This window comes from Rhinopithecus bieti, unplaced genomic scaffold (assembly GCF_001698545.2).
Source record: "Rhinopithecus bieti isolate Rb0 unplaced genomic scaffold, ASM169854v2 scaffold_47418, whole genome shotgun sequence".
NCBI classification, from domain to species: domain Eukaryota; kingdom Metazoa; phylum Chordata; class Mammalia; order Primates; family Cercopithecidae; genus Rhinopithecus; species Rhinopithecus bieti.
This window is the reverse complement of record NW_016819951.1, coordinates 2,365,172-2,377,861: the sequence shown is the minus strand read 5'-3', so window position 1 is coordinate 2,377,861 and position 12,690 is coordinate 2,365,172. Positions and strand designations below refer to the sequence as shown.

Here is a 12,690-nt window from a genome sequence, read left to right as displayed (position 1 = left end):
TTAAATATCTGCCCTGAGCTCATACAGCTGGGAAATAGCAGTGCCATGACTCAGCCCAGACACCCCGACCTCCACTTGAATGTACCATATCTTCATATCCTCTAGGAAGACAGGACCCTCCAAAGACACGTTGGGTTTTTTTTGGTTTTGTTTTTGTTTTTTCCGGGCTCTGATGCAAGCTGTGCATCCTCAGTCTATGTCTTTCCCTACCCTCAAGGAAGGATTTCGCTTGTGCAACTAACAGAACCTGGTTCTTTTCTCATTTTGACTATGGTAATGAATTTACGTGTGAGTCAATAGATTTAGTTAACAAATGGGTTCTGTTGTGCCGTCAGCTTTGGCAACCTTCAAAGTCCTATTGTAATTCACAAGCTGTTCAGTCATTCAGCATGTTATTCTTTTTTCCTATTTGGGTCCTCCTTTTCTTCTTGGTATTGACAAATTTGCCTTTCTCCTCTTTCAGACCCGAATCTTCATCTCAGCACTGCCGCCAGCGGAGTGGAAGCCTGGAGTCCCAGTCCCACCTGCTCTCCGAGATGGACAGTGATAAGCCATTTTTCTCCCTCTCCAAATCCCAAAGAAGCAGCAGCACAGAAATCCTCGATGATGGGTCTTCTTATACAAGCCAATCAAGCACAGAGTATTACTGTGTGACACCAGTTACAGGCCCCTATTACACCACCCAGACCCTGGACACTCGCACCAGGGGTCGGAGGAGGTCAAAGAAACAGAATGTTTCTACTTCAAATTCAGGAAGCATGCCCAACCTAGCACAAAAGGATAGTCTGAGGAATGGTGTCTACTCAAAGAGTCAGGAGCCACCGTCTTCCAGTTACTACATTGCCGGGTACACGCCCTATGCAGAGTGTGACTTTTATTACAGTGGTGGTTATGTCTATGAGAATGACACCGAGGGACAGTATAGCGTCAACCCTTCCTACCGGTCCTCAGCCCACTATGGATATGAGCACCAGAGGGACTACAGCAGATCCTTTCACGAAGATGAGGTCGACCGGGTACCCCATAACCCATATGCAACTCTCCGACTGCCAAGAAAGGCTGCCGCAAAATCGGAGCACATCACCAAAAATATCCACAAGGCCTTAGTCGCCGAGCACTTGCGTGGCTGGTACCAGCGGGCCACTGGGCAGAAGGATCAGGGGCACAGCCTGCAGACCAGCTTTGACTCAGACAGGGGATCACAGAGATGCCTGGGGTTTGCGGGGCTGCAAGTACCTTGTTCTCCAAGCAGTCGTGCATCCTCCTACTCTTCAGGTGAGAATACTGTAAAAACACGCGACACCTGGATTTTATTTACATCATGTTTCCTGCCCACCCAGAACCACTTCACGGATCATGAGACCAGTACTCAAGGTCAAAAGAGTGGCAACCATTTGGTGGTGGAACCCCACAATAAGAATTTCCAACTTAAAAACAGTTCTTTCCAGCTCTCCAAAGAACTCATGAGTCTAATGAGTTCACATGAGTCTAATGAAGCAAATTGTAGATTCAAATCCAGCAAATATTGGTTGAGCACGTACTCTCTGTACTGCCCGGTGTTAGGTCTTTTTTTGTTGTTGGTTTTTTTTTTTGAGACAGAGTCTTGCTCTGTTGCCCAAGCTGGAATGTGTTAGGGGTTTCACTTGCTTTATCTTTTTGGGATTTACATTGACAGGTACATCTCTTAAATGTGTTCACGTCATTGAGGTTTGATATTTTTAAAGAATAAACCCTCAGGTAAGCAGAAAACATTAGAATTATACATCCATTATTGTTCACCACCAAGATTCAATCATCTAAGGACTGTTTTGAATGCTCAGGTGCCTGCATAAGGCTCATAAAAATCCCAATAGGACCTGGCATTGATTAAGCACTGTTCTAAGTCATTTGCTTTTTTTTTTTTTTTTTTTTTTTTTTGGTAGAAACAGGGCTTAGGTCGGGTCTTGCTATGTTGCCCAGTCTGGTCTCAAACTCCTGGCCTCAAGCAACCCTCCTGCCTTGGCCTCCCAAAGTGTTGGGATTACATGCAATAGCCACAGTGCCTGGCCATGCATACTGTAATTCAGTATTCATATATACCTATGTTACGGTTGACTTAAGGGATTTTCAAAGATAATTTTGATTAGAGATGTTTCCTTTTTACCCTTGATATTGACTTTGGCCCCTAACTCTGCTAACATTTGTGGAGGACTTCCTGCCTACTCCCAGTTGTGCTAGGTACTTTAAGTAGAGAAAGAGAAGATAGGGGAGGCTCTGTGTGTGGTTTTATTTATTCAGCAAATGAGCAGGCACATTCAAAATGTGGAGGACCCAGTGTTGAACTAGTTCCTGGTCATGATGAACTCGGAGTCAGCAGCCAGAAGAATGTTTAAAAATTAAGCAATTTTAAAACTCTGAGAAATGGTTTAAACCTCGGAGAAATTCTCAAACTGCCAGAAAACCTATAGGTCGTGAGTCTCGTCTTCTCTCTTATTAGCATGACACCTTAGTGAGACATAGTATAAGGATTCCTGAGTCATTGCATAATAGTCAAGTGAAAACTACACCTGTAAAAGTTTCATATACTTGTTGACAAGAGGCGTTTCCATGGAGATTGCTATTTGGGTTCAAGTTTTCTCCTATTTGTGCAGGACTTTGGACTTCCACTAGGGCTGTCCCATCTATTACCACATCTAACATATGAAAGGGCTTCTGTAATTATTTCTTATTTATGGCTCTGACCTAGAAAACACCTTTCTTCCTCTTAAAGTTCAAGATGTGAGAAACTTTCACAGGTCAAACCTGGGCAGGATGGGCAGAGTACTACAAGGGAAAAACCAAGCAAGGAGGGCTGAGATGCGTGTGGACGGTCACTGCAGCACGGGACTGGGGTGGCGCCCAGGGGAAGCAGGTGTAACTGAGGAACCTCAACATTCCTGACTGATAGCTTAGTAAAGGTGAGATGGAAGTGAAGCTTCCTGTTTCAGACCTGGTGTGAGCCTTGCTGACAGCAGCAAGATGTGGCCCCACAGACCAAAAGGCATCACTCTTTAAAGAACTACAGGGATGGAATCAGTACTCCCAGAAATCCCTTCTGGAATTCCCCTCATTTCTGTCTCCACTTTATAACTGCAGAAATGTATTACAACAGGCAGGCGTCATTCTCATGGAGAGATAAATTTCCAGTTATTTGCTAGATTAGTCCTGGCTTTGTAGTCCCTTCCAGCCACCTGAAGGCTCTCTCGGTGGACTCAGTTTTAGTAATGACAACTACTATTTGTTGGCAGCTTACTAGATGCCACGCACATTCAGCACATTACGTGCAGTCTCCTATTTAATGTATGTAACAGTTCTATATAGTGATTGCTATTGTTATGCTTATTGTTACTATCCTAATTTTGCCGCTTAGGCAACTCTGGCTACAGAGTTTAAATAACCCAAGTCCAGAAGCTACTAAGTAGTGGGGTGGGGATTCTATCCTAGCTCAGCTTTTTTTTTTTCTTTTTTAAAGAGGCAGAGTCTCAGTCTGTCAACCACGTTGGAGTGAAGTGACACCATTATAGCTCACTCAGTCTCAAACTCCTTGGCTCAAGATCCTCCCGCCTCAGCCTCCCAAGTAGCTAGGACTACAAGTACGCACCACCATGCCTGGCTGATTTTATTTTTTTTTTTGTAGAGACTGGGCTCTGTTTCCCAGGCTGGTCTCCAACCCCTAGCCGCAAGTGATCTTTCCACCTCAGCGTCCCAAAGTGCTGGGATTACAACCGTGAGCCATCACACCCAGCCGCCTAGCTCTGACATCTTAACCACCAAGGCTCAGAGCCTCTGATTTACAGTTCGGAAATGGCTTGGAAGCTCAAACTGAGAGTGTTACATCAGTTAGTCAAAACCTCATGACATCCAGGGCCACAGATGAGTTTTGAAATGTGTTTGTCCCATAGTGATCACAGGCACTTTGTGGGGATGAGAGAGAAGAGAAGTAGGTCTGAAGCCAGAAACAGGAAATGGAAAAGAGATGGAAAAGAGCAGTGCTAGTTTCTGAGTCTTGGGCGAGCATCATGGCGTTGTGGTTACCTTGTCCATCCTAGGCATGGAGCAGAACTGGTTTTATAGAGAGGACAACAAACACCCAGTGATGAGGCATTTGTTGGGCTTTGCTCCCAAATTATGCCCTTGTCTTGTTCCAGTTCAGTTCCTCTGTAGAACTAAATCCCTTCTTCCTGAATTCCTTCCTGTGCTAGTTACCACCTCACCTCCCCGACCCCACACCCCCCACACACACTTTTTTAAGACAAAAAATAGCCTTGATCTTGCTAGTAGCCAGTGTTGTCTTTGGCTGAAGAATAGTCAAGTCTCAATACGTCAACTTATGGAACACATTTCCTCCAAGGCCTCTAACAAACCCAGAATCATCATCTCACCTTTATAACACCATAGCATGAATGGGAAGGTTCTCACAATATATGAGAATTGTTTTCTTGCTTGTCTTTTCAGTTTTTTAAAAAATTATTTATGTATTATTATTATTTTCTTTTTGGGGATAGGATCTCGCTTGGTGGCCCAGGCTGGAGTGCAGTGGTGCAAATATGGCTCACTGTAGCCTTGACTTCCCAGGCTTGAGTGATCCTCCCGTCTCAGCTTCCCAAGTAGCTGGGACTACAGGTGTGCACCACCATGCCAGGCTAATTTTTGTATCTTTTGCGGAGATGGGGTTTTGCCATGTTGCTGAGCTGGCCTTGAACTCAGGGACTCAAGCGATCCTCCCTTGACTTCTTTGACTTGACTTCCCAAAGTGTTGGGATTACAGGCTTTTGCCACTGAGCCTGACCTAAAATTATTTTTATTATGTTTATTTATTTTTTTATTTTGAGACAGAGTCTCACTCTGTTACCAAGGCTGGAGTACAGTGGCGTGATCTTGGTTCACTGCAACTTCTACTTCCTGGGCTCAAGCAATTCTCCTGTCTCAGTCTCCTGAGTCGCTGGGATTATAGGCACGTACCACCATGCCTGGCTAATTTTTGTATTTTTTGGTAGAGACAGGGTTTCACCATATTGGCCAGGCTGGTCTCGAACTCTTAGCTTCAAGTGGTCCTCCCGCCTCGGCCTGCCAAAGGGCTGGGATTACAGGCTTGAGCCACTGTGCCTGACCCCAACCTAAATTATTTTTTGAATTGACAAATTTATCTTTCAATTAATCTTATTCTCAATAATAATATTAATAGTTATCATTTATTGAGTGCTTACTCTGTATCAAGTATCGTGCTAAAGATTTTCATAATTACTTTAATCCTGGCATCATACCCATACAGAATATATTAATGTTATTATCCCTACTCTATAGATGAGGAAACTGAGGCTTAAAGAGGATAAACTACTTGCCTAAGGTCACATAGCCAGGAATTCACTAATTTGGAATAGGAACTCTGTTACTTCAAACCCTCTTAAATCTCTACTCTGACAAAGCTGATTGCAGTGTTCATCTGAATGACCTTAACAATTTTTCACTTTTAATATTTCCATTAATTTTATCTTTTTTCCATTTTTATTTCCAGTGTCTTCTACAAATGCTTCTGGGAACTGGAGGACCCAGTTAACCATAGGGCTATCGGATTATGAGACTCCAGCACATTCTTCTTACACCAGCTGCTATGGCAGTGTCTATAATCCTTTACCCTCTCCAAGCAGGTGAGGAGGCGGTGCTTGAAAATCCTAGGAGCCTGTTCCGGTACAAAAGAATTCAAGGATCCTAATTTACAAATGTCAGATAATCTAGTTCAGGGGTTGGCAAACTATGGCCTGTGGGCCAAATCCAGCTGCCACCTGTTTTGGTAAATAAAGTTTCATTGGGGAATAGCCACACTCATTCACTTACATGTTCTCTATGGCTGTTTTTGCACTATGAGGGCAGAGCTCAGTAGTTGCACCAAAGCCAAAAATATCTGGCCACCACAGCCCAAAAGTGGCCTTTAAGAAAAAGTTTGCTAACCCCTAATCTAATTCATTCAAATTTGACCCTGTTCTTCAGTATTACATTGAATTCTTGTATATTTCCTCTAATGTTTACAAAGAACTACTTGCACAGACACCAAAGCCAAAAATATCTGGCCTTTAAGAAAAAGTTTGCTAACCCCTCATCTAACGCTCTTCTTTAGTGTGTACATTGAATTCTGAGTCTGAAGCTTTTTTAAAAAAATTATTGTACTGGAAATCCTATTAGTGATAAATCCATTTAAGTCTCCTTTGAAACCTTGCAGGAAAAATATCTCTACTTCCGGAAAGGCTGTTAATACCAAGGTTCCTTAGACAGTTGGTAGGCTGGATTTCAAACATTTGCTGCCTTTTTTATCTGATCCTATGTTTGTTATGAAGCAACAGACACAGCCAGCTGTCCTGTTTGTCTGTAAAAGTAGTTCTTTGTAAACATTAGAGGAAATGTACAAGAGCAGTTTGTTAAAATTGATTTTTTTTAAAAATTGCAGACTCTGAATTACTTTTTAAAAAGTTCTTGTTACACACAGGAATTAAGTTTGAAGAGGTCATTTATCCCTTTTACTTTCCCACAAAAGATAATCCACACCCATGGTACCAAGAAGTAGGGCATTTTCTGTTTTTTTAGAATGTGTAATTTTGATTTCTTTAAGTCATATTGCTTCAGGCACAGAAGACTTATACAGACTACAACTTATAAAGGTTTCTATGCTGGCAAATTTGAGAATTAAGCAGTTTCTTATCAAGGCACTCACTGTTACAAGCAAATTGGAAATATTCAGCCCCAAATGCCTTATTTATTTATTTTTTTTCTCCACATTCAGTGGGAGTTTTTCTTGGCTTGAAATATTAAGCCAATTGTCTCAGCTAAACAAAGGGTATACTCAAAATAGAATTTTAATGAAAATATACTTCAGAAGACGTCAAATAGCTTGGACTTCTGTAAATAATGTTTGAAAATGAGTTAGGAGCAAGAACCAACATGACTGGCCTAAAATTTGAGCCGAACCTTTTCAGTTTAGTTCTAACCGTTTTTTAATAATATATTTGCAAATTATTTTCATGTTTGTGTAATTTTACTTGCCTTTTGTTGTCTCAGAAATGATAATACAGTTTTGGTGCATTACGCAGTTCTAATATCCTTAACACTACTGTCATTGGACTCAGGGAGTGTTAAGCATTTTAGAGAAAATCTGTTTTACAAAGTCTGCTCATATATATATCAGACAGCCCAAGATGGCTTGATAGGGGATCAGAGGGGGCATAACATACAGGAAATTAGAAGCTATTTAAAAATCCCTATTGTGTGTTTGTGTATGCGTGTGCATATATGAGCTCATGGTGGAAATTTTATAATAAAGAGATAAATAAGTAGGAAATAAATTAGCCATAATTCTACCATCCAGAGATAGCAGCTCTTAACATTTTGGCGTATTTTCGCCATTTTTCTCTGTCCATTTAACATGGAATGATATTGTACATACAGTTTTATATCTTACATTGTACATGAAATTCTACATTTCCGTGTTTTAGAAAACTTAACATCATAACATAACCATGTTCCCATGTGTTTTAAAACTCTTTAAACCTTATTTTATATGACCAGTATGATATTCCCCTCAAATGAACCCTAATTTACTTAGCAGCTCCTCATTTTTTGAAGTTTTTTTTTTTTTTTTTTTTTGAGAGGCTTTTAGATTTTCTTTCTTTTCTTATTAAGGTACTGCAGCTATTTTTACTTTTTTTCTTTCCCAAGATGGAGCCTTGTTGTGTTGCCCAGGTTGGAGTACAGTGGTGTGATCTCGGCTCACTGCAACCTCTGCCACCCAGATTCAAGTGATTCTCCTGCCTGAGCCTCCCAAGTAGCTGAGATTACAGGAGCGTACCACCATATCTGGCTAATTTTTGTATTTTTAATAGAGACGGGTTTTGCCATGTTGGCCAGGCTGGTCTCGAACTCCTGACCTCGTGATCTGCCCGCCTCGGCCTCCCAAAGTGCTAGGATTACAGGAGTGAACCACGGCGCCCAGCCCAGTATTGCAGCTGTTAACATCTTTGTCCAAAATATGTGTCTGAATCCCAGATTATTTTCATAGGATACATTCCAATAACTAGAGTTAGTGGATTAAATTGAAAAGTGTATTTTTTAAAGCTCTTGTTTTCCAGAAAGATTTGCCACTTTGCTCTTACGGCCACAGAGATATGGAAGTGCTTATTCCCATCCATTTGTTTATTTAGGATTCTTTTTAGGATACAGTCTGATCAATTTAACTTAACCTATTAACAAGGCAAGGGTAGTAACAATCATCCATAAAGCTTTAGAAATTTGTTCTAAAATTCTGTAAATTGTTTTATGAAAACATGATTTTAAAATAAGAGGGAATTAGGTTTTAAGATAAAATGAAAACTAGATTTTCCCTTAAGCCGAAGATTTGAAATGCATAGCAATATATTAGTGTTTTGTTGTTTTTTAAAATAAAGTGTATATTATTTAAAGATCCTTTGCCCTAGAGTATCCAAGTCTTAAAATTATAGAAAGGTACTAATTTTTACCAATAAATTTTTTTTTCTAGTACAATTGGCATAATTGTCATTAGCATAAACTTTCCAAAGTAGAAATGTTGAAGCTACCTAGTACATAATACAGTGAAATTCTTGGCTCTACTGCTGCAAACTGTATTTCCAAATAACTTTTTTTCTTTCACCTCCTATTTTCCATTCCCTTTCCCCTTTCCTATCTAACTCTATTACTAGGCAAAACCAAGGGCTTCTATCCCCAAGAATGGTTGTGTCTCCAGAAATGAGATCAGTTGTAAATTCTCTTTTGCTAAGTGTAGCCAGCTGTAGTAAGTACAGTACCTCTAATCTGTGTGTTGCTTCTTGCATAGCAGGAGTTTTGCTTGCACTGACTGATGTGTGAAAATATGAAATCTGCCTTTGTTTTTTATGTTACATGAAAACACTAAAAACCTTTATTTCCAAAGCTCTTCTTCCAAAGACTTTAAAAAAAAATCACCTTTACTAAAATACTTTGGAATGTAAAAGAAAAAAGAAATCAACTAACTATCTAATCTCTCTTAACCTACCGTGACAGTAATGTGGTTTTGCTTGTCAGAATGGTTTGTATGATAGGATGCTCTCACTTGGAATTGCCATCTAAATATGCCTATGATTTTTAAATGTGATGCTGTTTCCTGGGTCACTTCCAATTATGCCTGACCCATAAGCCCTAGGGATATCATGTATGTCCCTACATGCCCCTGCCACCTTCAGAATGTATTATTTTGTCCCTGAGGAAAGCATCTAGCATATTCCCTTGATTTGAAGAATACTTAAAATGTGATTGTCACAATATACTTTTTAAAAAGTTAAAATATAACTGTCACACAAATAAAAATGGACATGGGCCAAAGATTTATTGAACTCATTGATAAGTGAACTAGCAGAATGATAAAGCTGGTTCAAAGAGAATTCAAGACACTGAAAGAATGTTGGAAAAGACTACTAAATGAGATACAAAACCAGTTAATGTCCTATAGGGCAATAAAACTGTAACCATAATCTTTTTTACTAGACAAGTTATTTGTATTGCTTTGAGACAAAAATCTACAAGTTAACATGTAACTTAATACAATCTGGGTCCTGATCAATGGTAAATACAAGTTAAACAAAGGTATGTCTTTCCAGAGAATTAAATAATCCTTTTTATGGGCCTGTTAAACAATGTTCCAGTTTGACATTGAAAGAACATGCAATCATCCTTCTCCTTTGCCTTATTTCTACATTTTGGGAAATTTTTCTTAACAGTGCTTCCTACTAACTTCTTTAAATGTAGTAGTCTTTGTGCTGTGGGGACAAAAATATGGCCACAAGTAGTAACTTTTCTGGTTTTCTTTAATAGACAATACACAGAAATCAGTCAACTGGATGGTACAGATGGAAACCGGCTGGAAGACAGCCTGGAGAGTAGTGAGCAGAGACTCTTTTGGCATGAAGATTCAAAGCCTGGAACATTAGTCTGAACTGCAGTTGGACCTCTTGACCAAGCACTGCGTTCTCACACTAGTGTGCCTTGCAAATCGTATTCGTCTTCTGAGAGGATGTTTGTTTTAGAAACCTAAAGACATCAAAGGTTGAAGAGAAGACTTAGTTGCCCTGGAAGTGAATCAGTGAATCACACACGAAGCCCCACAAAGCCCCTGAAGGAGGATTTGGCCTTTCAAACTCTAGGCACTAACCTAACTGCAGGGTCTGCCCACATGTTGAAGTACTGTCAAGAGAGGACTCAGTGTGAAGCCTTCATCAATAGCAAGCACCTTTTAAGGGAATAAGAGATGTTAAAGGCAAACCTCAAAACCATGAAAGGGCGTTCAGGATGTCCCATGGCAATAAAGACAGGGGAAATCTCAGAGCACAATTCAGCAGGATGAGAGAAAGGGAACCAGAAGCTCCGGAGTCATTGCTCACATCAGAGTTTGAATTCGCGAGCTGACAAAGAATAACATGCTCTTTCTACACAGACATGGACAATTTAGACAGTATTGGAAAATTACTTGAAGCTGGATTTTCATGAAGTTCTGAATGAGTGTAAATGTTTTTTAGGATATTATAAAGAGCGATGTTTTCATAAGTACCATAAAATGGGTTCTGGAAAACTTATTACCATAGCATCCTGTAATATAATTTATGGTAGCAGATTGGGGAAAATGAAGCAGCCCACTGAATAATTGACGAAGTCTGCTTGGAGAATGTTCTAAGGTACAATATCATTGAGCTCCTTTTTCCTTTCTCCACTAATTGCATGATGAGCTATTGTTCTGGCTGGTAATTCTCCAACTTGGCTGTCATTTGAAGTGGCAGACTTAATATGGAAAGTTTTTATAATTATCAGTTTGAAAAATTATTTTAAGATGATACAGAAGGCATCCAAAACAACAGAAAAAAAAAAAGCCACGTCATTTTAGATGAATTGCGTGCCTTAAAATGGTGAACGTTAGAAAATTAAACAAGTCTGGATTCCACAAGTAGTTCCAAGTCACCAAGTGATAAAAACAAGGTTAACATTAAAAAACAACAGCAACAACGACAAAAAACTCCAAGCTGCAGTGGATTTAATTATGAGGCTAAAACTACCTCATACTTTCCTTGGAAGAACTAATTAGCTATGGTTTATTGTACGGTTTTGTTTGTTTGTTTTTTAAAGCAAATTATTGCCATATTCCCGTTTGATCTTTTTTGTCATCTTTGTTTCAAAATTCCATAAAAGGTGCTCCTTTCCCCCCTCTTTTATACAAGTTTCTTGTTCATATTGTGAATAGAAAAGTTTCTGAACAACTTTTTTGGAACATTTTCTATCTATATTCCAAAGCATGTAATATATACATAAAAATAATTTGTTAAACTGGTCCTTAGTCATTTGTATAATTAGAAATGAAGTTTGGGGAAAAATTTTGGAAAAACAAGCAAAAAAATAACTTATTCCTTTTTTGCATATTTGTATAGCCTTCTAGAAACAGAAATAACCCTTTTGCATATTCTTTTATTGTTCTGACTTTTCAAGACCTATTATTTTTTTACATAGGTCAATAAACGAAAGGTGTGCTACTGAAAATGTTTACGTATTCTTCCATTTATGTCAGGGCTTCATGTGAAGCAGGTCGCAGTGCTCTACTTCGAGTAATCATACTGGGCAAGATTTCGGATTTTTAGTTATAGTATTACCATATTTTATTAATTCCAGGTTGTACATTTTTCAATATTTACATTTGAAAACAGGGTTCATCTTTTGATTGATGGCGCATTCTGCTTGAATTGGCAGTTTTTTCTTAATAGTACATTAAAAATAATGCTGTGTCTTATAATGAAATTGCCTTAGAATTGATGAAATACAGTAGTTTGTCTCACTGAGGATGACTGATGAGAATTTTTAGGTTTTTTCATCTTGGGAATGTTGTTTATTTGTAGCAGGTAATTTATACACATTTCACAGACTGCCAAAAAGGTCTTCTAAATTCAAGAAATTAGTTCTCTGACATCCTTTAATCCTACATAATGCAGAGAAGGGAGTGGAAATGAAATATAGGGAGACCTTAATATTTCCATACATGTATCTTGCATAAAATAACATTTTTCTGTTCCGGAAATGGTATGATTACAATTGCAAGTATGCCTTGAAAGGGCAAGTATCACTTGGCTCCCAAAGAGGAAAAGAAGGTATAGAAATGGAAGCTCAGGGCCAGGCATGGTGGCTTACACCTGTAATCCCAGCACCTTGGGAGGCCGAGGTGGGAGGATTGCTTGAGCTCAAGAGTTCAAGACCAGCCTGGGCAACATGGTGAAACCCCGTCTGTATGAAAATACAAATATTAGCCAGTCATGTTGATGTGTGCCTGTAATCTCAGCTACTTGGGAGACTGAGCTGTGAGGATGGCTTGAGCCCAGGAGGCGGAGGTTGCAGCGAGCCAGGATCGTGTCACTGCATTCCAGCCTGGGCAATAGAGCCAGACATTGTCTCAAGAGGGGAAAAAAAAAAAAAAGGAAGAAAGAAATGGAAGCTCAGCAATCCTATTGCATGGATTTCTTCGTCTCTTTTGAAAAACATTTCTCAACCACATTGGTGTTAAACCAATTAAACTACGTCGTTATTTATTAAAAGCCAAAAAGTGACAAAAGTACATTATTCAACATGTAAGTTTCCTCTTTTTTATTACAAAATACCATA

The 12,690-nt window shown here is 39.3% G+C and overlaps 1 protein-coding gene across 1 annotated transcript in view; it reads left to right on the top strand.

Annotated features, from left to right (window-relative positions):
- FRMD4B (FERM domain containing 4B) overlaps positions 1–11,850 on the top strand; it is a 216,262-nt gene extending 204,412 nt beyond the window's left edge. The window contains 3 exon segments of the mRNA XM_017859405.1: positions 464–1,275; positions 5,534–5,666; positions 9,871–11,850. Of these exon segments, the coding sequence (XP_017714894.1) occupies positions 464–1,275; positions 5,534–5,666; positions 9,871–9,991 (1,066 nt within the window). The 3' untranslated portion in view covers positions 9,992–11,850.
- Positions 11,851–12,690: the final 840 nt, after the last annotated feature.